Below are 26,732 nucleotides of genomic sequence, written 5' to 3'. Positions count from 1 at the left end.
CTGCTCAACCACTGGCAAACTCAGGTCCTCAAACAAACCAAGGGATTACATATGCTTAGTGTATCTAATTTTAAAAGTCAACATTTTTTGTCCTCACCTGAGGTCACGCTTATTGATATGAGACAGAGGGAGAGAAACACTGATTGGCTGCCTCTCACACAATATCCCAAGTGAGGACTGAGCCTGCAACCTAGGCATGTGCCCTGACCAGGAATAAAACTTGTGATCTTTCAGTTTGCGGGACAAGTCTCCAACCAACTGAGCTACACTGGCCAGGGCTTCAGCAAGCTTTTTTTAATGGTACTTTTGTAGGTAAAGAAGGTAAATGTACACCTAGCAAAATAGTGTGATTAAGTGGAACATTCAAGCAAACAGGTGAATAATTCCACCAAATGCCTTCCATTTGTCTTTCCAAATCCACCCTTCATCCATTTCTCTGCTCGGAGGCTGAACTGTTACATGGTCTATCGATGGGGCTCCCTTACCTTCTGCCTTTAGTTCAGTTCATCCAGTGAGGAGCCCAGACAGAGAGCAATGAGAGAGAAGAGACCAGAGAGCAGAGAGCCAGGCTACCACCTGCTGTCAGGTTGCCCTGGGTCGGCTATAGCCCTAGACCAAAGGTCACTATGTCTCATGAAGATGTTAACTGTATGACTCTCTCATTCCCAGTTCCAGTAACCCTAGCCTCCCAGTCTTCCTTCAGATCTAGAGATAGAAACAGCTGACCCTGATTATGGCCCAAGTTACTGCATCATCCCTTGTGATTTAAAGGATAAACATGAAAGAATGGAAGGATGAAAGAGTGCATGGATGAAAATAAAGGGCCAAGATTGTTCCTTTGATTCAGCTTCCCCTGCTCTCACCTACATATGCCTATTTCCTCAAGACTGCAGGGATCTTATACACAAGTGGACAAGCTGTGCAGGCGGCCAACCTTGTTCGGGGACATGTGAACACAGAGCAGCTAGGCAGCCTGGGACCCTTTCTGAGTGACAGAGCAAGGAAAGCCTTACTCTGCGGTGCCAACTGCCCCAGCTGACCACCCCCTTCTTCTTTATTCCCTATTCTGCAGATTTTTCCTAAGTCTGAAGATTTGTCTTTCTAGTCAACCTTGTTTTTATATTATTCCCTGGGTGGATACACCTGGTCTGAGGAAGGAAATGGTCATAAAAATCATCAAAAATTGATGGGTTACCCATACATGGTCACCTGATTTAGGTATAAAGGGCAGGGGGCCCAGTGAAGGGGAAACCAGGAGACACTTTACGTCCCTCACCTTTCACCACCACTGCTTCCTAGTCTGTCCTACGGAGGGAGGGCGTTACTTTATCCTGGGGCGGGGGGCCTTGTCCGGCTGAGACGTGACTTCTGCTGTTGCATTGCTCGTTCTCTCTATTCTGAATAACCCTGCTCTCTTACGAATTCTTCTAGAAAGGATAATGAATTCCATTAATATTAAATTAATAAATTAGTATCTCTCTGCCTTCTTCCCCTGAGTTAAAAGACTAAGCTATAAATATAATGCTTGACTGACATCTAAAAAATTATCTTTCATTGTTTCTGCAGCAGGATTCCTTCTCTAAGGTAAACGAGGTTAGAAGAAGTTTTGAATGATGCAGCTATGGTTCTATCTGAATCAAACAGCAGCACCGCATGCCTCACTCTAATTGCCACGGATTAAGCAGGGTAATGACTGTCTCACACTATAGGCTTAATTTAGGTAACTTCAAAGGCTTGCTGGCATTTAAGACCTTAAAACAGTAAATGTTTTATACTCTCCTGGATATTAATTCCAGTGCATTTTAGATTTCTCTCATATTTCATATATTTGAAGGAGTGAATGAATGGGTTGTAATTACTTTTAGGACTATCTAGCATTCAAATCACATTAAAAAGGTACAGAAGAATGGATATTCACTCGAGTGAATCTTTTTTTTTTAAACTTTCGTTGTCTTACATTTCCTTTTTACATGTTTTGATCTCCTTTCTCTGGATTTGCAGGTGGTTCACCATTAGACTCCATGTCCTGAATTGCAATTCTTTGTTGTTCAGGAATAAACCCATTTTGCTGGAGAAATATCTGGCTGTCTATTTGTTTAAGGTCAACAAATACTCCCAGTCCGTCTCTAAAACTGCATCTTGAGCCACTCTCTCACTTACTCATTTTGTTCCAGCAACATTTTTTTCCAAATGTTCCAAATTTCAAGTTCTCCAAAGCCAATGAGAAATAAATTTGCATGACCTTTTGTTTGGGATTAGGCACAGCAAGGCCCCTTTCAGCTGGCTTGGACCCAGCGTGACTATAATTGTAATATAATCAGCTTTCTGTGATCTTAGAGATGGGTGCCTGGCTCTCTCCCATCTACCCCATGTTCACATCCCTTTGTATGTTTCTACTTATCAGAAAAAGGCCCCAAATCTGCCAAACAACTACCAACATAGTTTCTAGAATGAACAACGATCATTTCCTGGAAGAAAGGTAAATACTAAAACAATAGGAGACACAATAAGACATGCATTATCCTTTTAACCTTCCTTCTTGCCATTTACTCCCACTCCTCCCCAGAAGACCAAAAGGCCAGGGTAAAAAAACTATGACAAAGCAGTAATTTTTAAAATGAGCAAGTTAACGTAAGATCAGAAAGGGGGAGGGGGGGATCATCCCATTTAGAGTCTTGTACTTAGAACAGACGGCAGCACATAAATACTTGTTGATCTGATTTGTAATGATGGAAAGTTAAATACCAGTTCAAATGGCCCATGAGTCAGTATTTGTAATTTAATAAGAAGAACTGGAAGCTGGATTCCCTGCCCTTGAAAATACCAAAATATCTACAATTGCCATTTGATGTACTTACTGGCATCATGCATGAACTCAAAGTCACCTCCCAGTTCAGAACTTGAAAAGTGATACTGATCTGGATCGGCCAGGGCACTCAGTAGAATCAGCAGTACCACGGCATTGAGGATCTACATAGAACAAGAAAAGGAAAAAAATATAAGTAACATACTCAGCGTATAGTCCCTATAAAAGAAAATTATATTGACCACATGGAATTTAACTTCAACAGAGACTTAACTTGCAACACTAAGCCCCACCCATCCAGAGGGCAAGCAAACACTGCCAAGGCAGAAACACTGCTAGGCCATTCCAATGCAGTCAAGGGTACATGGCTCATCACCCAATGACAGCTGGATTTCCCCTCACTGCCCACACCTCCAGCACCCTAGAGCAGTGACCAACCAGCACAAGCATAGGCGGCGGCAGCCAGTGGTTGGAAAAGCACAAAAACTCTCCAGCAGTAAGCCACGTACACTAATGATCAACTCCAAGTTTTTGAAGGTGATAAAACATTTTTCACAAGTTGAGACAATCAGCTTTGAGACCATCTAGAAAACAGTATCAGAAAATGAATGCCACGCTTAGTGGCAGAGCCAGGATCCTTAATCCTGCAGAAGCACGTGAGCCCCTTTCTGCCATAGGTCCACATTTGTCTCCTAGATATTGCTGAATACATTTCTCTTGGGTACTTCAAACTCAGCTCATCCGAGCTGAAGTCACTGTCCTTAGCATCTCCCACTCGGCACTTCTTTTTCTGTTCCGTATCTTAAAAAATAGCATCCCCATTAAGAATTTAACATGGAAACCACTCAAGCACTATGCTATAAACACTCTATGTGGATCTTCTCTCTTAAACTCTGTAACAGCCCAATGAAGTGTGTGCTATATTATCCCCATTTTATAGATGAGAAAACTGAGGTTCGGGAGTTAAGAACACTACCCAAGATCAGGCAGCCAACAAACTGTAGAAATGGGATTTGAATCCAGAAATTTTGATTTTAAAACATAATCTCTTAAAGTCTCCTGTCTTGAAACCTGATTATCTTTGTGTTCACCATCCTCCTTATCACCTCCACCCAGCCAACTGCAAAATTCTGACCATTATACTTCTGCATTTCTATTTCCTTCAGTCTTCCTAACTGCCTTGCTGCATGCTCTGCACACATACCAACTGCTGCAGGGAAGGTGTCCCAGAGTTTAGCTGAGGCATGGGATGAGGGTGGGTTGTTATTTCTCCTTATTTCGGGGTTTATAAACTTATGAAAAAGCTCTATGTTTCACTATTGTTAAAATGAAAAGATAAAAAATCTTCATATATAGGGAAGATTCTTCTACTAGCTAAAAAATTACCTACTATAAAAACCGTATTTGGAAACACTTATTACAGAAAAGGTTCAAATAGTCAACTTACGTGTTTTACAAAATGTCCACTCCAGAATCCATTTTTAAATGGCAATCTTAAATGGTCAGCATTACTGTAGGATTTGGAATAATTTTTTTTTTCTGCCAAGATCTTCGAAATTGCCTAATATGGTCTAACTGCTTTTTGAAAAAATAGTACTTCTAAAAATGAGAATAGCAATTTCCCAGAGTATATATGTGTAATTAATTAAAAAGATACTACAAGCATGTAATTAAAAATTTTGAGGTACAAAAGGGTATAAAAAGCAAATGCCCTATTCTTATCCCTCCAATCACACTTCCCACAGTGTTTATTAGAACTACGTTATCGCTTTCCAAAGACCCTAAAAAACTCCATAGCACATTTTAAAGATAGTGTGATTAGTAAAACTCTTAGCAACACTCTAGAAAGAAAACTTTTCAGAACATATCTAGGGCGTAATGGAAGGTTAAGAGCTAGTACCACAACTGGCACATGACGTTTGGTAAAGATGTTCTTTGATAAAACAGTCAAGTTTTCTTGGCATTTTGTTGCCTCCATACTCTTCTCTTTGGAGAAAGCAGTCCGAAGATTATAGACTGAAATAAGATCAGATGAAATAACCTTAAAACATGTTTTGAAAAAGTCTAGCATCATACAAAGGCAATGTATTTGTTTTTGTTACAGTAATGGGGTCGGTTTTAAGGATGAAATAGAAAGACATAAATTTGGGATTCATGAAGAGGTGGAGTCGGTGGTGGCGTAAATCCAGATTTGGGAATCCTGCAGGGCTGGGTGTAGAGTTCAGATTGTAAAATAAGAATAACAAGACACCAGTGAAGAATGTTAAGGAGGATGTGATCTGGTTGGCATTCAAATGAGTAAATTACATAAAACACCTAGCAAGGTAAGTGGCATATTACAGCCACTCAAATTAGTTCCCTTATCTCTTCACCTGAACAAGAACCACAGGAAAGCGCTTGGCTGGCATCAGAAAACTGCCTGGTTCCCAGATCTCCCGAGCTAGTGTAATGCAGCTGCTTTCCTGTCCTTTCAATTCCAATGCACCCATCACCTCTTAATCAGTGTGTTCTTAGCCCCTTGTCTGGTTAATACATTTACAAATTGCCTACAACAGATCAGGTATTTGCTAAATGCTTAGGAAGAACTCTCCAGGACTCAGAACAGGAGTTTAAACAAGTCATGGACTCAACATAAAGCATAAACAGGAAGATCAGAGGAAGACATTACTTTAGTCTGAGGCTGAGACGGGGTTGCTGAGAGCTGCAACTGCGGTAGCATTTGGACAGGGACTGGAAAGATGAGAAGGTTTTGGAACCTCAGAGGCATGGAAAAGAACAAGTTCAAATGTGAGTGAGACCACTGGGACAGGGGCCTGTACTGAAAATAGCAATTAGTTCAATTTGGTTGGAACACAGTATAAGGAGGGAAGAGATAGGGATAAAACTAGAAATGCAGGCTAGGGCCATGTGGTGGAGTGTCCTCAAAACCAGGATAAAAATTTGGGCTTTATTCAAATAGTTAATGAAGATGCCTGAAAGGCTTCTGAGGTGGGATAATGCCATGGTCAGAGCTACAACATTAGGAAGTTTAAGCTGGAAGAGGCTGGGAGGCTGAAATGGATGCAGGGCTGTAATAGTATGGCTGAGAGCTAATAAGGGTTTTACCCATTCATCTCTAATTCTCATGCCAACCATGTAAGATTGTCATACATTAGTTTCAGAGGTTAAGTGACTTTATGTTAGGTCCTATGTGTGGAATAGCCATGGTTTGAACCCCAAGGACTTTCCACATCGAGGTAGAATTATTAGAGACTTAGGGAATGACTAGATGCAAATATAAGAGGAAGCAAACAAGGCTCTGAGATTTCAAGTCTGGGTGATAAGATATAGCTTGTCATCCTCAGAGATAAGGAAGACCACTTGAAGGACTATGACAAGGCTGATTTTAGATATGTTGTGCTGAAAAGTACTTGCAGATGTCCAAATGATGTTTGCATCTGGGCCTCTAATCCTCTTGTATTCAACCTTTGGTATGCAGGCCTGCCCTCCATTTTTCTGTTTGCCTGCTCAAGTTCTGACAGCCTGTTTGATATCTAGTCCTGTGTGCATTCCTGTCCTCTCCTGCTCAGTCTCTGAACACATCACGTCATTCCTGACAACATTGTTCTCGCTCCAGAGTGGGTCCTGGTTCCCATGCGTACTTGGTTGTGCCCTGGCTGCTCCAGTAACTACCACCTGCTCCTGTATCTCTAGCCCTATGTCCCTTCTCTCTGTGCTCACAAGCCACAGGTCACAGTCCTGGGGCTAAGTCCTCTTCCAGGTGCTTCATGAGCCAGTCCAAAGAAAGAAGACATATCTAAAAGGAAGACGTGATGGTAAGGTCATTTACATAGCACAAATGACTCACCACAGTGCTCTTTTAAACACAGAGTACTTCACAATAGAGGGTGTGTGTTGACACATATTTACCGTATAATTATGTAAAACTCCAACTGTCAGATGGGAATTTAGTACACCACAGATGATGTGAATGCAGTAGGGTGGCAGGGTGATCCATGAAGACCTACGTCTGTGCAAAGGAGGAGGGGTTAGGACTAGCCATGGTAACAACTAAACAGGTCAGATGGAAAAGGTCAAATACAAGTCAAAGTCCCACAAACACTGGGTAAGAAGTACCTCCCAAAAGAGGGAAAATGAAAATCATCCATTCTAAGAATGAAACATCACCACAAATGACAATCAAGAAGATGGTAAGATCTGCCAGGAGCAGATTATGTAATAACCACCACTAACCTAAATGTAAAAGCAAGAAAGGGCATATTTATTTTCTCATTTAATTCATGCTCACTCACGTCTGGACTTTCTTCGTCTGTTTTGGAAGGTTGTGTACAAACTGTTCCTATTTTATTTACAAAGTGTTCCTGTGGTGTCATGTATATTTTCCTTGTTCCTGACAATGATCATTTCCACATGTATTTAAATAAATTCAATTTCTGCCCAATACTTACATGGTACTTAGGCCCTTGTTTACTCTCCAGGAATCCAAAGTGTTCTTCACCCCTTATCATATTAGATCCTAAATGAACAGTGAGACCTACAGCTTGAATCTAAACTACAAATGTAAAATGTAATCATTGCTTTTTTTCTTTTTTAATTTATTATTGTGTAAGTACAGTAGTCTCCATTTCCCCATCACTTCCCCCGCCCCTCCCTCAATCCTTCCCCATTTTGGTTTTGTCCATGGGTCATTATGTTCCCTGATGACCCTTCCTCTTCTTCTCTCCCGTTATTCTCCTCCTCCTCCCCTCTGTTTACAGTCAGTTTGTTTTTTATTTCAATGTTGCTCACTATATTTTGTTTGCTTGTTTGTTCTGTTGATTAGGTTCCACTTATAGGTGAGATCATATGGTATTTGTCTTTCATCCCCTGGATTATTTTGCTTAGCATAATGTTCTCCAGTTCCATCCATGATGCCACGAAGAGTGGTAGCTCTTTCTTTATTTCTGCTGCATAGTAGTTCATTGTGTAAATGTACCACAGATTTCTGATCCACTCATTTATTGATGGGCACTTAGGTTGCTTCCAGCACTTGGCTATTGTAAATTGTGCTGCTATGAACATTGGGGTGCACAGGTTCTTTTGAATTGGTGTTTTGGGATTGTGTGGTTATAATCCCAGCAGTGGAATTGCTGGGTCAAAAGGCAGTTCCATTTTTAGCTTTTTGTGGAAATTCCAAACTCAAAAAGCTAAAATAAAAGCTAAAAGCCTCAAAAAAAGAAACTTAACACTCGAACCCACTATGACAGCAATGATACAACAATCAGAAATTGGCACAAGTTGTGCCCAAAAACGATTGCTGAGGACTTATCTCTTATGAAAACTTAAAACAAAAGTAGGAGAATGGCTAAATAATATTACAACCACATAACAGAATCATAAGCAATAAAAAATCATATTAAAAATATTGACAGAAACATTCACAGATAATTCTAATTTTATTATTTGTATTTAGAATATGCTCATATGTATAAATAATGAACTAAAAACACTAAAACATACAATGTTATAAACTAGGCAGTAGGTTTGCCAGTGACTTGTACCTTTAACTGTCATTATACCTTTTTGTATTTTCAGAAGTGTATTTTCAAAAATGATAACTGCTTTTAGAGTCAGGAAAAAGTATTTAAAGCTTCAAAAATATTTTCATATAAAATATATTACAGAATACTCTTACTAAGTATGGTACAGAATATTTTTATTAAACCTGATTCTCTAAAGAGAAACAATTAGTAATAAGAAGATAACCAATAACAAACAAATCTGGCTGGGCATTCAAGTTAAAACTTGGGAATGGGTATAACAAGGGAGAGATGTCAGAGTAAAATAGAATAATAATAATTAAGGGATCCACCACTTCCAATAAACTAGGTAATATAACCCAGTCTTCTCACGGAGGGTAACTAGAAAATCCAGACAAAATATAAACAACTGTCTGTGAGAAGGCGTTAGAGAGCTAACAAGGAAGTGAAGAACTACTGGCCAAGATCCAGGAGAAGGCAGAAACACCCTTGGGGCATTTGTTGATTCCGGAAAAGAGTAAGAGCTAAGAGCCTGCGCAGCACCCCTGACAGTCTGCTGGGCCAGGGTGTTGAAAGCTGAAGCACAAGGCCTGCTGGGTGGAGCGGAGCGCAGACTTCCCTAAGGCTTTGACATATAGACCCTGAAAGGACCTAACCAATGAAGGAAGGTGAACTAGAAATAGACAGGCCTTTATAGAGACACAGCGCACCTTTGCAGCTTCTGAAGCCTGAGCTTGGATTGAGAGGAACCCCAGATGGCAGACCCCTATAAGAAGCTATTAAAATCCTTAGTGGAGAAAGAGACCATCCTATGTCTCAAATTATTTCTTCAATTTTCAAATACAGTGTCCAGAACACAGGAAACAGAATATGGGACACTAAGAACAAGAATCAACAGACAGACCATAGGTGCTCTAGATACTGAAGTTAAAGGGCAAGACTCTTAAAGTGACTATGCTCATGATATTCCGGGAGATAAGAAAAAAATAGAACGAGAATTTTGGCAGGGAACAAGAAACACACACACACGATATATTTGAAAAGGATAAATAGAAACTCTAGAATGGAACGATACAACAGTCAGACTAAGAACTCAGTGAATGTGTTTAACCCATTAGATACAGTTGCAAGAGAATTAATGAGCTGGGTAAGACAAGAAAATATTCTGATACCTGGGTTTAATAAAAACAAAATAAGGAGGAAGACAATGGAGTTACATCTTAAAAATGCTAGGGAGGAAATGCCTACCTACAATTTTATATCAAGTAAATAAAAAGTTCTTTAAGGATGAAAATAAAACAAAGATATTTTCAGACAAAACTGAGGGATTTATCTTTAGCAGCTCAGAAAACATTAAAGTGTGTTCTTTGGACAAAACAAAAATGACACCAGATGGAAGGCTGAAAATGTACCAAGAAATGAAGTACAAGAAAATGATAACTATGATGGCAACTGAATATTGATAGCATATAATAACAGTAATGACTTATGACTGCAAAATATAAATAGAACTAAAATACACAATAATAGCATATAAATCAATGGAGACTAACTGGACTGACCGTAGGTCCCTGAATTTTTCAGAAAGAGAATGACAGTACCAATGAATGGGAGATTTTAAAAAGTCAAAGATGTATGTTATACTCTCCAGGGTAACCTTTAAGAGAACAGTCAAACTTGGGTGGCAGATACATGGATATTTGTTTAATAACAACTGAGCTGTTCATATTTTGTGTATTACCTGTATGTGTTCAATACTCACCATAATAATGGTTAATGATAAAAACGTAAGTTATAATCTGATATGCTGTTTTCAAATAGCTGGTGAATTTTTATACCCTAATATTTACAAATTTTTTCTAAAATCTATTAATGCAAATGTGCCTTTCACTTAGGTATAATTTCGATGGGCAAATCAAAATGAAATGAAAGTTTGCACTTTTTACTTGAAATTTCTTTAAATCAAATTTTAGAATTCTGATCCAAATGTGCTTTCTTATTCAAATAAACTTTTGTCTACATAGTCCTGCTCTGATATTGAAATAAATCACTGATATTTGCTCTTCCAATCCAAACAATTGTGGTAAATACATTCGGGGAGGGAGGTGAGTAATCAATTTACCTGTCTGCCTAAGAAATTGACTAAATTAGTTCACCTTCTCTGTGCCCAAAACTCTACATGAAGTTGGGTTACACAAAGATGAATAAGATGTGGTCCCTGCCCCCAGGGATCAGCAGTCCAGTGGGACAGACACACATCAAAAGCCAAGTAAAATACAGAATAAATTATAATATTCATTAATTAAATTATTCAAAAATTATCTATTGGGGAACAAATATATACATGGTACTATGCTAAGCATCACATATTTAATATGGCAAACCCCTCGAGGTAGCCTATAGTCTAGCGGGGAAGACTGTCAAATACACTGGATGTTCCAATCAGCAAGAAGAGGAATTCTGTTACACTAGTGGCTTGAAGAAAAGGGGGTGACAGTTAAAGACCTCACAGGAAGATGACTTACTTAACACCAGAAAGGAAGAGGGTTTTGGAAACCTTGAGAGAGAAAGATTACAGCACAAATCATTTTAGGCTATCAGACTTAAGTGACTAAGAAGTGTAAAGAGAACGTCCAGGAACAAGCGCATTAAAAATGAGTCATTCTTTCCAGTCCTTTGAGTTGGATTATAATTACAGCCAATATTTTAAGTTGCAGAAGCTATAAATCAAAGGGCAGTCTCTAGTTTACATACTGTGAGGGGAAAAAGATAAAGCAGTAAAATGGAAGTTGTACCTTTCTAGAAGCCCATTTCAACAGGCAAATTTTTAAAATGTACCGTAGGTTTTTTTAAACCCCAAATTCAATGAGGTCCTTTGACCTCGTAGCTCACAATGCCATCCTTTTAGCATGTCCTCCTCATGGCTGATGAAGTAAATGAAGAATCTACTACTCACACCACTTTATATTATTGAAACAGTTTTTCCTCCTCTATTACACCATTCTAGAGACATAATAGAGATCGGGACTTCAGAGAAAACCCAATCAAGCGCACATCATTTTTAGCTGCGACTCAATCATTGGTCCTGTGATAATAAATATCACGCATGGTCTTTCCAGAGACCCAGGCTCCTCCCAAGAAGTCACCATATGGCATTCACAAGCTTTGGCTGACTCCACCAACCAGTCACCTGGCAGCAGGGGCAGAATTCTTTTCAAGGGAGTGTTCTGGATGGCCGTCCTTGATGTGACAGGAGGTTGGCAAGCAAAACGAAACCGATGTGCAACCCCAGCAGCAGCTACTGCAGTATCTCTGAATGGACTCGGCAGTGTTCTGATCTTCATTCTCAGGCTGAGACACCACTATGTGGTCTGAGAATACAGGGTCCACAAGCTAAATGAGAAAGATGTCTGGGAAGCAGACAGAAGGCAAAAGATGGTCCACCAGCTGAGACCAGAAAGAGGAATGCTGTCCAGTGGGCCTCTGGGAAACTTCAGGGGGCGGGGGGGTGATAAATAGAGAGAACACTATGTCTTGAACATTCTTGAAGAGACAGGCCTAGCACAGGGCCTAGTTTAGAAAGGACTACCGGGACCTAAACTCTGTGCATAAAAATAGTATAAAGCACTAATGGTTAGAAGCCTGACCTCTGGAAAAGAGAAAATATAAGGTACAAAATGACTAAATTCAATTTTTTTAGTGCAGCAAACATGATACAGACTCATTCACTAGGTCTGTTAGTCCCTATTTGGAGCCATCCTATTCCAACAACTTGGATTATCATGAGATATGCTTTGAAAGACTGAAGTGATTGTATTCCTTACTCTGTTTAGTTGTAATATATAAAATACTTTATTCCTGTAGTTGTTCACCAAAGACAGAAGTAAAACTCATAAAACAGAATGTCTTCATTAATGAAACTGAAGAGATAATACAGATATAAGCATTAGAATATAAATTTTGCATAAGGACTGTGCTTTTATATTGTACTTCAGCTAAAATTTTCTAACAGCCAAACATTCAATACACCCAAAAACAAAAACAAATTTTGAAATTAAAGACTTCAATTATAGAACAAAAATCTTGTTGTATAATCCTGACAGTTAACTTTTTAAAAAGTCTTAACTGTCAAATTAAAATCATAGCCTAACCATCTCTTACATACAGAAATGTTTTACAATCATAATACTGAATTGTTGAATATTGCTTTCTCCTTTCCATTCACAAAATGTATGCCATAAGTAGTCATTACTATGAATCTAGGTAATGGAACATTCTTAAAGGTGATATCAGTACCTAAACATTGTTACCTTTATTTAAAAGAAAACAGTATCCAATTACTTCAAAAGTAGATAGCCTCTGCACATCACTGTGAATGGCTACTGTCCGAGTAAACGAATGAAAAGATTATTTAGTAAATTATTAAGTATCTACTACTAATGTAAATATATAAATATCTTTAATATTCTATCCTTGTTTACATACTTTAAAATAAACATTAAGAAGATTAATATTTGAGCAACTCCCATTTAATTTCTAAACTGCTGGTGGGAGGGAAGCAGGCAAAGAAATATTCTCAGGTAAAAATAAAAGAACCAAAGAAAGTACCTATTGTAATTTACTAACTTAATTTTTAAAACCTTTTCACAAAAGCCCTACGGAATTCCTCTGTTATTAATATAAAGTTTGTTTCTTATGATTATACTTTGGCTCATACCACCAAGCCATTAGTTACTTGTTCCATTCAAAACCTTTTGAAGGAATAAAAACTAATAGTCAAAATTTTAACTACACAGGCAAGATTCTAAGAAAAGGAGTTTGGCATCAGAAATGTGTGAGTCTACTAAAACCACTGTTACCAAACCAAAAGTGTGGGCTGCAGACCGGCAGCTTCACACATCACCCAGACCTTATTACTGATGTAGAACCACAAGACCCACCCTAGACCTAAGGAATCAGAAATGAATGTGTGGAAAGAACAACAACTGACTACTCAGCAGCAAGTACGTTAAAGACAGTGAGAGGAGAGCTTCAATGTGTTAATAACTGCCAACCTAAGATTGTATATCCAGCAAAAATATTTTTCAAGAATGAGGACCAAATAAAGACACTTGCGAAGAACAGCTCTGTTAGAGAGCTTGCCACGAAAACATACTCACTAAAGGAAATTGTAAAATAAGTACGTCTGGCAGAGGGATAGTGATCCTAGACAGCAGGTCTGAGGTAAAAAAGAAAATGATGGGTCATGCACTTCCCACATTTTCAGGATTAAAACACCCATTTTAAAATAAAAATTACAGTTATTGCAAAAAAAATGGACAGTGAAATAAAAAGAACGGCTGAAGTTAAAGAACTTGCATTGTGCAAAAGAAGAGCAAAGATTTTATTAACTCTAGATTTTGATAAGTATATACGTCAAAGTTTCTTGAGTGAAGCACTAAAATATGAGTTTAAGTTCCAAAACAGCAGATATGGAAAAATGGATAGTAACAAAATTCATTCAATATGAAAGACAGCAACAAAGGAGAGAAAAACAGAAACAATGACTGGAATAAGTCGTAGAGTATCAGTCATCACTGTTCATGCAAGTAGACTAGTTTCTCCAGTTAAAGACAAAGATTGTCAGGTCCTCCAGCCTGGCCCCGTTCATCCCAAAACTCTCCTATATGCGTTGTCGAGTGCCACACATTCTCCTTTGTACAGGGTCTGGGAGAAGTAAGGCCTGCTTGAGCGCTGTCAGTAGAGTAATAATATGGGTGTAATCTATATTTTAATTTGAACATCACCTAAAATGTCACATGGTGTGCTTGAGTGTTATATTGTTCATTACAGAATTACATGACTATAATTTTATAATAAAAGATTTTGTAATAAAAAAGGGGGCGTTATTTATGCTGGACCCTGTAGTATTTACCATAATTATGTTCCAATATTTATTTACATGTTCATTAATTAATATATAGATTCTGTGTTGGCAAGTATTGGGTCTATTTTGAATCACCACTGTATAATCCTGCACAATACCTAGCACAGTTCTTAATACAGGAGAAGTTCTCAAAAAAATCTTGTTAGAGGAGGAATGAAGGAAGGAGGGGAAAAAGAAACTGGATAAGCATCAATGTACCTTCTAGGCTTATATTTTCTACAATTACTTTCTTTTGAGGTGGGAAGGCCTTACCCATAAGCATTTATACTTTTCTAATCCATAAGCTAGCTGCATTTTATGTCTCATATAAACTATATGTTTTCACACTGAAATTGCTATCCCTGTGACCTGCATTTTATCTTTTAAAAAATTCTTAAACAGTCCATTAAAAACTCCATTAATGGAACATATCTTGGAGAAAATGCCAGACTAGTAAATGCACCCTCCCCCGCAAATCTGGCCTTCCCCTTCTCTCACAGTAATAAGAGAAATGTCCAGCTAAAGACACCATCTCCCAGCCTCCCCTGCAGCTAAGCCCTGTCTTATTTTTGGTTACTGGGATATAAGTTAAAACTATGCATGCAAATTCCATTTTATATCCTTAAAAAAAATAAGGTTGCTTGTCCTCCAGGGGCCCATTCTCCCTTCCAGCTGGCCAGAACACAAACACGGTGCTGGTGAGCTGTCTCCAACCATGCAGATGAGAATAAAGGAAGCCAGCCCCCTTAGAACGACTGAAGGAATCTGCACATTTAGGATGGCACCAGCCTAGGTCTCTGGATGGACTTACGGAACAAAGTTTGCCTACCCTCCCTGGACTGTTAACATGAGAGAAATAAACTTATATGCATTTTTGTATCTCTGTTACAGCAGCTTTGTCTATACTACAACAAATACAGAGGTTTAAGTAAATATTAACACAAAAGAGAAAAGGTACTAACAGAGATTTCTACTTTAATCCTATCTTACAAAGGAAGAAAAAAAGACTCTAACACCAGCAGCTATCGATAAGAGTGGAGAGTAATCAAAACTCAGACTTGAGCAAAGGACCATCCAAGAATTAAACCCCTCTCTTTAAGTCAGTCGGAAGGAGACACACTGTCCCAGCCTGGAGATTTCTTTTTAGTCCTGAATGTTCTCTCTTCTGATGAGTTGGATTTAGCAGTCTCTCTTCCTGAAAAGGTATTAAGTATTCATATCATTCTACAATCATAATTCAGTGTCCTCTGAAGGAAAGAAATGCACAGGTCTAAGGATAGGAGTATTCATCTCAATGCTGATTATATTTCCCCACTAAATATTAATAGGTTGACATTCTGGTTTTATGCGTCTATCTACTGAGTTGAGTTGGTGTGAATCAGCCATTCAACTTTACAGCATTGACAAGAAGCAATCTCTGGTCCAGGAAGGTTCAGGGCTCACTAAGAAAGGGCCTAATTCTGATGCATCCCATCTGGTCTTCCCTAGGTGACCCTGTAAGTGTTTCTCTTTTCTAGCCTATAATGCCTCCATTTTTGCAACCCTCAGGCCTTCCACTGCTAATCAACACAAAGTCAGTGCCTATTATTTGCCAAGTATTACTGCATCATCATCTTTGCACCATGGAACCAACAAACCATATCATTTTAGTAGCTCAAAGTTAATGAAAGAAATAAGCTCAAGCTTATTTTTACTAATAATTTGAAATTACATTCCTCAAACATTTTTTGGGCCCCCACATATTTCCCTGAGAAATAATTTTTCCTTGGAAGGTGCAGCTAAAGAGAGGCAATTCTAAACATTTGAAAGTTTGTTAAGCGCAATTGAAGAAGTGTGTGATCTTTGTTTAATTTTTACTTTGCTTCAAGTAAAATGGGTTAACCAGTTTATAGTTCTTCAAGAACTCTTATCAAGTTTCCAGAAGCTGTACTAAGAGTCAATGGAGCTGGGAAGAAAAAAGAAAGCAGTGAATTATGCTGTTAAGGCTCACAGCATAAGAGTCAAAGTAAACTTAAAAACAAATACATTACATATTTAGTTAAAAATAATACATGTTGTAGTGCAAAACACATATTAACCACTTTAATACTTGATGCTTTGTTAAATATATTTGTTAGTTAGATATATTTGAAGTGGGTACCAGACAGATTGATATTAATAAAACAGTTTGATGGTAATCTTTATTTCTTAGCCATCACATCTTTAAAATGGTAAACATCTATTATAATGTGCAACAGAAACTAAAAAGATATTAAATACCACTGAAATTTTCACCAGCCAATATTTTATAGAACTGCCCTTGGTACTTTAAGTTAGATGGGAGAGGGGGGCTGTACTTTTTTTGAAAGGGTTCACTGGAGATACCTCACCAATCTAGTAGGCTTCATTATCCAAATTTATTCAGTTTCTGAATTCAAATGGAGAAAGTCTGGATGGCAAGAGAGCCTTGAATCATTTGCTAACCAATAAAAAATTCCCATTCACATTATTTGCACCATTAGCAAATGAAAGACTTTTGTGGAAAGAACTGTCCCTGCTGTATCTCATATATGACATTATAACATTCCCTTTCTGGTTCACCAGCTATCTAAAACAGCCTGCCATTTGAATCTTCCTTAAAAACTGCTTCCATCCTATCACCCTGTTCACAATTCTTCAATGCCTCCCCACTACTTACAGAATAATATTCAAACTCTTGAGCCTAGTATTTCAGTTTTTTATAACCTAATGTAGGGGAAACACAAGGCAATAAGGATTACACAAGTGCTATGAATTAGTTCATATTTTGCTCTAGACCTACAGACCTAGTTATGGAATCTGCCAGCTGGGAAGAAACTATCAATCTTTAATGAGCATATCACCACCTACTGTGTGTGACCCTAGGGTTGCTTTGAGGTCTAAGTAAGAACAAATGTGAAAGCCCACTGAAAACTATCAATCACTCTTCAAATATAAAACGTCAGTTTTACCATCCGGTATTACTACCCAGACAAAAATCAATAGCTATCGCACCAAAACTTCCCAGAATATAAAGAGACCTTATCAGACTTGAGTACACAAGCAAGCTGTGACCTTCAAAGTGAACTAGTTGATATCTGAAAGGGCAGGTCATAAAGCCAGTGAGACCAGCTACTCTGAGCTTTCATCCTTTGTAATCTGATATATGGGCAACTACTCAATGAATAGTATCTGGCACAAAGAGGCATTCAGCATATATTTGCTGAATAACTAAGTTCTTAAAATACACTTGGATGATGATAAAAAGGATAATAAGCACAAAGGAAGACCCATCCCCTGTATCGATGACAGATGCTTTCAACTACCAGTACCATATTTTAAAACACACCAAGGAAATCCCCTGGTGAAAGAAAGGAAGAAATTACAAAGGAAAAAATATGCTTCAGTGTATTGGAAAAGTTTCAGGTCCTGATGGTAAAACACATTCCATAAGAAATGAGGGCTTTAGCCTAAGTACTTCTTATTGTCCTCTAAACATTCTTTCCTCCTCCTTCCAATAAGAGTGTCGAATTCTCTGGGACAATTACTAAACCCTCTACTCTCAATCTGGTGTTTTTAGTCAAGTTAATGCTACCCCCTACTCCCCCTGCTCACAACCCTTGTAATCTATAGCTCAAGGTCAGTAGAATATCCCAGACCTAAGTTCACCAGTATATCCTAGTCACAGAACTCTGGCTCTGGCCCTGGTTCAGCGGTGCACAGACAACGTAAGTTTGTCAAATTAAAATGAATCCCCAGACTCCAGGCTTCAGTTTTAGTTGGCAAATTCTGCAGCCATCTGTACCCAAAAGGATAACCTGAAAAGGAAGGGGATGGGACAGGGGAAAGAGATGTGGCCCAGCCCACAGTGTTAATTGTTTAAACCAATTTAAGTTGGCTTAAGACACACAGATCAGGAAACACACAAACCTCCCCCAGAAAGCCAAAGTGTTTAGGAGCAGAATAACAAGATCTTATTTGTGCTTGAGAAAAATACCTCTGGGAACTGCATCTTTAATAGAATGGGGGAAATGGATTATTGATGGCTAGAAGCAGAAAGATCAGTTTTGAGACTATTATAGTAGCCAAGTGAGTGCTAATGAGAGCATAAATGGAAGAAATGGTAGTAAGAATAAGAACAGGACAGAAAAAGAAGGTAATCAGGAGGTAGAACAAAAATCAATAGGACATGAAGATGGAATAAAGGAAGGGATTGAGCCCTGGCTGGTGTGGCTCAGTGGACTGAGTGCCTGCCTGCAAGGCGAATGGTCATGAGTTCAATTCCTTATCAGGGCATATAACTGGGTTGCGGGCCAAGTCCCCAGTTGGGGGCGTGTAAGAGGCAACTGATCCATATACCTCTCACACATCAATGTTTCTCTCTCTCTTTCTCCGCCCCTTCCTCTCTCTTTAAAAATAAGTGAATAAAATCTTTAAAAATAAATAAATAAAAAGGAAGAGATTAGATAGCAAGAGGAACAGAGGCAGAATCCAGCAGGGGAGTATTGACAGAAGAGAGACTAGAGTATGGGGAAGAAGTTAATGGATTCGGGTAGAATAGTAAGTTTTGTCAAAGAAAGAGCAGGAACCCCAGAGGACTGTACAGCTTCAAGAATTTCTTTATGATCCCTCTAGAAATCAGGACAAGTCAGTCTTCATTCTCTGTGAAGATGGATAAGCATCCTACTTGTCTTTCTAGGAACATTTGTAGTTATTACAGGGTTATGTAATAATTTAACTTTTTAAAGGTTAAGTGATTAAACTACCTTTTTAAATAAACAAATACAAAGCTCAACCTCGTATCATAATACAAAAATTAATTTGAGATGGGTCACAGATGTAAATATAAAAGCTAAAGCCATAAAGCTGCTGAAGAAAATTTTAAGAGAATATTTTTACAAATTTGGGGTACGAGAAATGTCTTAGAACACAGAAAGTACAAACCATAAAAGGAAAAAATTGACATCCAAACAATCAAAATAAAAAACTCCTATTCATGAATACATCCGTGGAGGAGACACTGTTCCATGAGGAACCCTCAAGTTAGATCCTGCTAGATCTGGGCCAGACAGAGACTGCTTCCTGCATATCCCCTCAGACATTGTCTGATAGACCCCTCTTCTATGCCCCAGGCATACTGGTTCCTAAAATAGGCCCTTGCTCTGCCCTATATGTGATGCATTTTCCTCTTACCTGGGGCAGTTGACACCCCCGTACCTCAATCTATCCTGCTCTGTTCTATATATAATTCTTCTGCGACTGCCACACAATATGGAAAATGCCCATGTTGTCTTGCTGCTGCCCAAGATGCCTGGTATGAAAGTTCCTTTAAATAACAACTCTTAACATTGTCTGGAGTTGTCAGCCAGCCGCCTCTGTCTCTGGTCTCTCAGCCCCAGGAAATTATATGAACAGTACCACTAACAAAATGAGTAAGCAAACCACACTGGGAGAGAATGTTCACAAATATACATCTAACAAAAGACTTATTACTGGAGAAACCCTGGTTCTTCTCGTCAAGAATTAAGTAAAGAATTATAGGTCAGCAAGCCTATTAGCCTATAGGCAAAGTTTATTAGTGAACGGGAGAGCAAAAGCAAGGGTAGCCAAAGGCCCGGGTGGCTAGCACCCAGGTGGCCAGAGGCCAAGTGGCCAGGGCACCCCCCCCCCCCAATGTGGCAAGAGAGGTAAGAGACAAGAGAGAGAGAGAGTCCTTTGTTCTGAGGACTAATATGGTTGGTGGGGTGGGAGTGAAGAAGTTCCGTCTTGATTGGCAGGTAAAGGAGGGGCGAGCTTTCTGGGGGAGAGACGTGACTACCTAAATACAGGTAGGGGTGGGGGTCTGATAGCCCAAATCACTATCTTACTCCAGGCTCTATGAGTTCATTTTGCAGATGTGACGGAAGGCAGGCAGTTAATCAAAGCTGTGTTATGGATTTTTTCTTTGGGCGCTGTGGACCCCTTCCCCTTCTCCCTCTCGGCCTTGGGAGGGATACACAGTCTCAAGGTTTTCCTTTTCCCAGCGAGCAGAGATGATACACAGACTTTCAAGGGCTGCCTTCCTCCTACACTATTATAGTTTACTTGTTCTAGGTTGCCTGGCTGCCTTATCTGACCAGGCTCAGGATTACTGGGTCAATGTGTGAGCTTTTGCTTTTAGCCTCCTGTATTAAGTTCTTTGTTAGATTGTAATGGTGAGGGCCCTGCCTTTATTTCCCTTCTGGCCGCTCATTCCTAGCTGCTACCTAAGTGTTAAAAGGTGTTGCTTTACAACCAGGAAGGGCACTGCAGTTGCTGGCCAACAACAGCAGAGCAGTCTTAGGTTTCTTCCTATGCTATCTCCTGCAACAGACTGATATCCAAAATACATAAAGAATTCTTATAAATCAATAAATGGTACCCCACAAAAAGACACAGAATAAGCCAATAAGCAAAGATAAACTTCCACATCATTAGTCATAAGGAAATACAAGCTAAAGTCACCATGAGCTACCACTATACACCCCCAAAATAGTTAAAATTAAAAAGACTGACACCACCAAATGTTGACAAGGATGTAGAGCAACCGGAACTTCATACATTGCTGGTTGGAGTATAAAATGGCAGAACTGCTTTGGAAAACTGGTTGGCAGTTTCTTATAAAGTTAAACATTTATCTACCCAATGACCAGTTATTCCACTCCTAGGTATTTACTCAAGAGAAATAAAAACATTTATGTCCACAAATATTCTTGTGCAATTACATTCAGAGCAGCTTTATCCATAATAACCCCAAACTGAAAACAATCTAAATGTCCATCATCAGGCAAATGAATAAACAAATTATTGTTTATTTGTGCAATAAAATAATATGAAGCAGCTACTATTATACTCCAACAACATAAATGATTATGCTAAGTAAAAGAAACTAGGTACAAAAGAGTATATACAGTATAATTTCACTTAACATGAATAAGTAAAACTTGCCTGTGCAGGGGCGAGGGGAGAGGGGAGATGCATACGACGAGGACTAAATGAGAAGAGACAAAGGGAATTTTCTGGGGTTTTGAGATGTTCTCTAGGGATGTGGGTTACACAGGCATATGCATTTGTCAAGTCGGTGAACTGTACACTTAATATCTGTGAATTTCACCATGTGTAAATTATGCCTCAATAAAAGAGAGGGAAAAAAGCAAAACAAAGACAAACAAAAAGAGTCTCTAATATAAATATCTGAAATCAGTATGTTTTGTTACTGGACTGAAAAAAACCTTTATTATTCCAAAGCAAAAACAAAAGACACTCACATGACTTTTAAAAACTAAAACAGTAGAAATAGGATGGACTAAAACATCACTCAGACTACAAACCAACAATGGGACCTTATGTAAATCACCTAAGTTCTCTTAGCCTCGTTTTTCTCATCTATAAAACAGGAATAAGACCATCACCTCACCAGGATTATGTAAAAATTAAGCATATACAAAGCATCTAGTATAGTACCTGGCACACTGAACCTTAATAAATGGTGGTGGTAGGAAACAATTAGAAATTGCATAAAAAGATCCACTTTACCTATCTGGTAATTATTTATTTGTTGAAGGAAGAGCCTTTAGAGTGGATTCTTATTCGAACTTCTACCCATAACCCAGGAACTTCTTTTTCCTGAAAACTCTGCCCCTTTCTGGTAACAGCCCGAATTCCATCTAGATGGTGAGGTGAAAGGGGTGGGGGAAGAAAGGAGAGGTGCCTTGTTCTTCGGTGACCCTGCTTAAAACTATTCATGTAAATCAAAGTTTTGGATACCCGATTACATTTACAGATATGAGGGAAACTCACTGTTAATAAAAAAAAAAGTCTAAATTGTTTTATGAAATGAAAAAGACTTTCAATAAAGATTATCAGTACTTAAGCCAGATTTCCTATTAATTAGTTTTACCTGAAGTGGTATTCTTACATCTGCTGGAAAGTTTTCTAATTATCTTTCAAAAGGGCACATATTTCCAAATGCTAAAACATGTACCCCAATAACTACTTTCCACAAAGAGCATGCTTCAACGTAGAAAAAGCATGCAGAGTATTCTCCTTTTATCCCAAGAATACTACTTGGTTGGCTTTCAGCCAACAATAGGGCTCAAGCAGATTTATCTTTCCTATGGATCAAGCAGTACATTTGCCTAATGCAGTGCCCTGGATTTTACAAATTACATTCACTGATGTTCTTGCAAGTCTGAAGATTTGAATGTTTCCAAGGAGGATACAAGTCATTTGTATAAAATAACCTTCTTATCATCAATAAAAGTACAAAATATTCTGAGTCACCTAGTATCCTTTTGCTATACAGTAATTTTACATTTCTGTAAAGGATTTCTGGATGTTTTAGCAAAGTTAGGATTGAGCGAAAATGCTGTGGTTCTATCTGCAATCACACTGAACAAGAATCTTTCAAGACCAAAAATTTCTTTGTGTGTCCCGTGATAGGCACTGACTAAAGGAGAGCTGAAACCATAAATAGTACAGACAACACCATCTGCCTGGCGGGAAAATGTTTTGCTTAAAATGTCACAACTACACAATTCAACATGATGTCCACATTATATCAAAAAATTGAGTATGACTCAACAAAAAAAAAACTCTGATAATTAAGAAAACTGTATTCTCACTAAAAAAGTTCTATGTGCTATTTTACTACCATTTTCAAGGTATTTCCTCCTGATGCGGTGGTAGTCACTGAAAGTGGCTCAGGCGTAACCCTCTACCTACTCAACGCTGGTGTGGTCTAGGGATGCCACAAACAACCTGGAACAGGAACAGGGCAGGGCGCCATCAGGTTTCTTCACTGCCCCTGATAACCCACTGCTCCCATACAAATAAGATATTTAAAAGTTCCAATCTTTAAAAAAAAAAAGTCACATTTGCCTGCAGTCTGCTAAGAAAGGTACAGGGATCACCTGCCAATAATAACCAGCAAAGTGGGTGTAAAATGGCTTCCCCAGGTTGATTGGAAAGCAATAAATCACTAGTAAGTCCCTTCCTAGAATAATAGCTTTAAAACAAAAGTGTGGGGGGAATCATTCACAGAGTATGACCAGAATCTTCAACCATTTCAGCTCCGGACCCGAACGTGCGCAGCAGACTGGGCAGCAAGCCCGAGGCAGATGCGGGCAGCGATGGTGGGCGCGCAGGGTGTGCAACCCTGAACGCAGGGTAACAAACTTGCCCGGTCACCTCACAACGCTGTCGGCACCCCTCCAAACACAAAAGCCCACCAAGTGTTAGGAAGAAAGAAAGGAAAGGAAAACACGTGCTCCTCAGCTAAGATCCGAGTTCTCCGGCCACCAACTGACCAACTGTACTTTCACCAGAAACCGCGGCCGCAGCCGGCTCTGTGCCACGGGCTTTCGGGCGCGCCCCCGGCCCAGCCGGCACCCCCAAAATGCCCCCAACTCCAGGCCCCGACTGGAACCCCCCCCGCCACAGGCTGAACGATCTGGGACGATCGCGGACCAGTTCACCCAGAGAATTAAGTTTCTAATAATATAACTTTAGGCGGATTAGCGCCGGCGTCACCCAACCCAAAGCCGAATCAGGAACCAACTTGCGGCCCTGAAAAGCGTAGCGGAGGTGAAGGCCGGGGTCCCGGGTTGGCCGGCGGGGCGGGGGGGGGGGGGTCCGGACGCTGGCGCCTCCTCCCGGGCAGGTGCGCCCCCGGCGCGTCACCACGGCCCACTGCGCTCACCAGGTACCAGACGCCGAGCAGGATGGTACCAGTGCGGACATGGCAGCACAGGCAGCAGCTGTTGGAGTAGAACCGCGTCCAGGGAGCGACCATCTTCATCGCTCGGACCGCGGGCGCAGTGGCGCGAGCCCGCGCCCAACTTTTCAGGAACCTCGGCCGCGTCACTGCCGACCGCCGCGCGGCTGCTTTTGGCTCCTCGGCCGCTTCCGCTCCGGCCCCGCTCACTGCCGATTCGCCTGCTCGCCCTCCGGCCTTCGCTTCACGTCTTCACCGAAAGCTCCAAGCAGCGACTGTGGTCGGACCCTGCGCTCCGAAAGCAGTGAGAGGAGGAGGAGCAGGAGGGGGCGGGGCGCCCGGGCCACGTGACCTGCGCGCCCGGCCCGTGACGTCACCGAGGTTTCCAGCTGGCTGCAGGCGCAGCCAGCCCAGTGCAAAATAAATCCTATTGCACCACTGACGGGTCCCAGGGTCGGCCTGCAGTGGAGTTCGGGCCTTCCCTCTCTCATTGGGGTCATTCCTGTAACTATATCACGGGGTTAAGATTATTTTACAGTCCAGCTGGGTGATGGTTCCTTTGCCTTCCACACCTATCTTGAAGATTATAATAAAGTCGGTGCGGTGTTGGCATCTTGCACGCTGGAGGAGGGAAAACTGCAGGGTGTGATTCCGGTCAACTGCAGTACTTTGAACCGCTGTGGAAGCCGCCAAGAGCAATTTATCTGTGCTTCCCAGCTCAATTACTGTGGTAGTAAATCTCTTCCCAGAAAATAGAGTGTGTGTCAAGGACATCCTCACTGTGCTTTAGGTAGCATTTTTAATCGGGACTGCAGCTGTAAAGAAACAGTCATCAAGCCAATTATTGCGACGAGGTTTCTGCAAGGCACAACAGAGAGCTTTAAGAGATGTTGAAAGATAGGGCTCCAATTTGGAGTTATTTCCTCCTATCTGTGTTTTGTCTGGAAGTTCACTTGCCCTACCTTAGCCTCTGAGGGACAAGGTGAAGAAATAAAAATGAAGTCACTATAGTAAGGTGAGGTATGAGGAAATGATTGTATTCTTGTTTCAACTGTCCTAAGAACTTAAACTTTTAAACTTTCCCGTACTGCTTCATTGCCTGATACAAATAAACATCAAACCTCCAGATAACCCTCTGATTACCTCCTGAAGGACTAAAGAATGTCCAGGTATCCAGACCACCAGTCATCTAGAGGATTACCATCTCAGACCTGTCTAGAGGCTAAGAATGCGGAACTGATTCTTCTGAAGAATGTATTTTTTTACTAGAAAAACTCCCCGGTTGTCTTTCTTCTTTGGATCATTCACTGTTGCTTAATTGGTTTCCAGTTTGCAAACCCCAAGACCCTTTGAATAAATCTTTATCATTTCTTTCTAGCAAAGCTTCCAGATGCTTGAGTTCTTCAACACTTTTAATCACTGGTTAAGCCACACATCTCAGGCAAGTTACATTATTAGCATGTGTCAAGTTTCATTTCAGACTTGGAAAAACTAGTTGGATTTAAATTTCTTAAAGACAGTCTCTATAGGAAGGAAGAGGAATGTTTAAATGCAGAACAGGTTAGTGTTATAAGGCTGTAAATCTGTCATATTCTTACTGTATAGCTTAAATCTGGATCCACAGGGACCCAAGAATCATTCTAAAAGATACCAGGTGCAGGCTCATAATCAGAAATAATAAGCAAAATTGTTGTGGGAGTTAGCCAGAAAGACCAAACAAGAAAGTTTTCCTCACTACCAAGTTCTGTTTCCATCACAGTAGAGATAGCTTTCTCTCTGGAATCTTCCATTTAATATTTAATTATGTCCATAACCACTTTAACCAGGTATAGGACAAGCATTAATGCTCTGAGAAAGAATGGAAATTGAGAATCAGGATGGAGAGTGCTATTACTTTCCAAATTCAAACTTCCAACAAGTTCCCACTTCTCCCTCACCCCCTGAATTTCAGATTCATTTAGGCAGATGACTCATTGATTCAGGAAGTTTTATATTTCAAAGAGCTTACTATTCAAGATCTGAATTTGCAGAAAGATGCCAAATTGCTCTAATAAGAGGAGAGACAGACTAGAGGAATCCTGGCTGGAGAAAGGAGGTAGGGAGAGAGAAACAATACATCCACAAGTGAGCTTTATTAAATAAAACTTAATGTCTGTGTCTTAGTTGTTGCTTTATTTTATGCAAGGAGTTGTGGGGATTGGCCTCAAAACAACAAAGAACAAAGGCTTCCCAAGGAACTCAGTGACAGCTGAGTCACTCATTTTCCAACAGCGCCACATTTAACTGGTATACTGATTGCAGTAGTACAGTTATTTAAACAAGTCACCCTGTTTCATCCCTAGAAGCCTCAGCTTTTGGGGCCTCACTTCCTCCTTTTCCAGAAACACTTGCTCCAGGAATTGCATAGAGGCACCCAGTCTGGGGTAAGGGAAATCCCACTTAAGCCTCCTGGGTAAGGCTCTGTCACAGGAGAGACCTCAGATCGCTCACAAAGGCTCTCCTAGTAAAGACAAAAGAAAACCCTATAGGTCTCCTCACGCATCCTCCAAATAAGCCAGGGACTTGTGGTTCATCCATTAATGCATTTGGTGAAAGGAAACTTATTGTTTCCTTGGAGCTGAGCATGGATGCCACCTCAGAGAATATGAGGATGTCTCTACTATAAGGAGTTCACAATGTACCGAGGGAAACTGAGAAATAAACATAAAATAACATAATTGCAAGACAAGTGCTGCTGTGTATTAGCACTTGTCAGGTTCTGTGAGAGCTTCA

General features: G+C 40.0%; 1 protein-coding gene across 1 annotated transcript in view; it reads right to left on the bottom strand.

Annotated features, from left to right (window-relative positions):
• The window catches only part of LAPTM4B (lysosomal protein transmembrane 4 beta), a 56,781-nt gene extending 32,525 nt beyond the window's left edge, over positions 1 to 24,256 (bottom strand). Inside the window, exons 1-2 of the mRNA XM_054590305.1 lie at positions 23,946 to 24,256; positions 2,859 to 2,970 (exon numbers count right to left, since the gene is read on the bottom strand). Coding sequence (XP_054446280.1) covers positions 2,859 to 2,970; positions 23,946 to 24,044 — 211 coding nt within the window. The 5' untranslated portion in view covers positions 24,045 to 24,256. The remainder of the gene's footprint in view (positions 1 to 2,858; positions 2,971 to 23,945) is intronic.
• Between the last annotated feature and the right edge of the window lie 2,476 nt (positions 24,257 to 26,732).

The sequence above is a fragment of the Pteronotus mesoamericanus genome, unplaced genomic scaffold (assembly GCF_021234165.1).
Source record: "Pteronotus mesoamericanus isolate MK-2021 breed Mesoamerican mustached bat unplaced genomic scaffold, CSHL_Meso_final scaffold_174, whole genome shotgun sequence".
Taxonomy (NCBI): Eukaryota; Metazoa; Chordata; class Mammalia; order Chiroptera; family Mormoopidae; genus Pteronotus; species Pteronotus mesoamericanus.
This window is presented reverse-complemented; position numbering and strand designations above follow the sequence as displayed.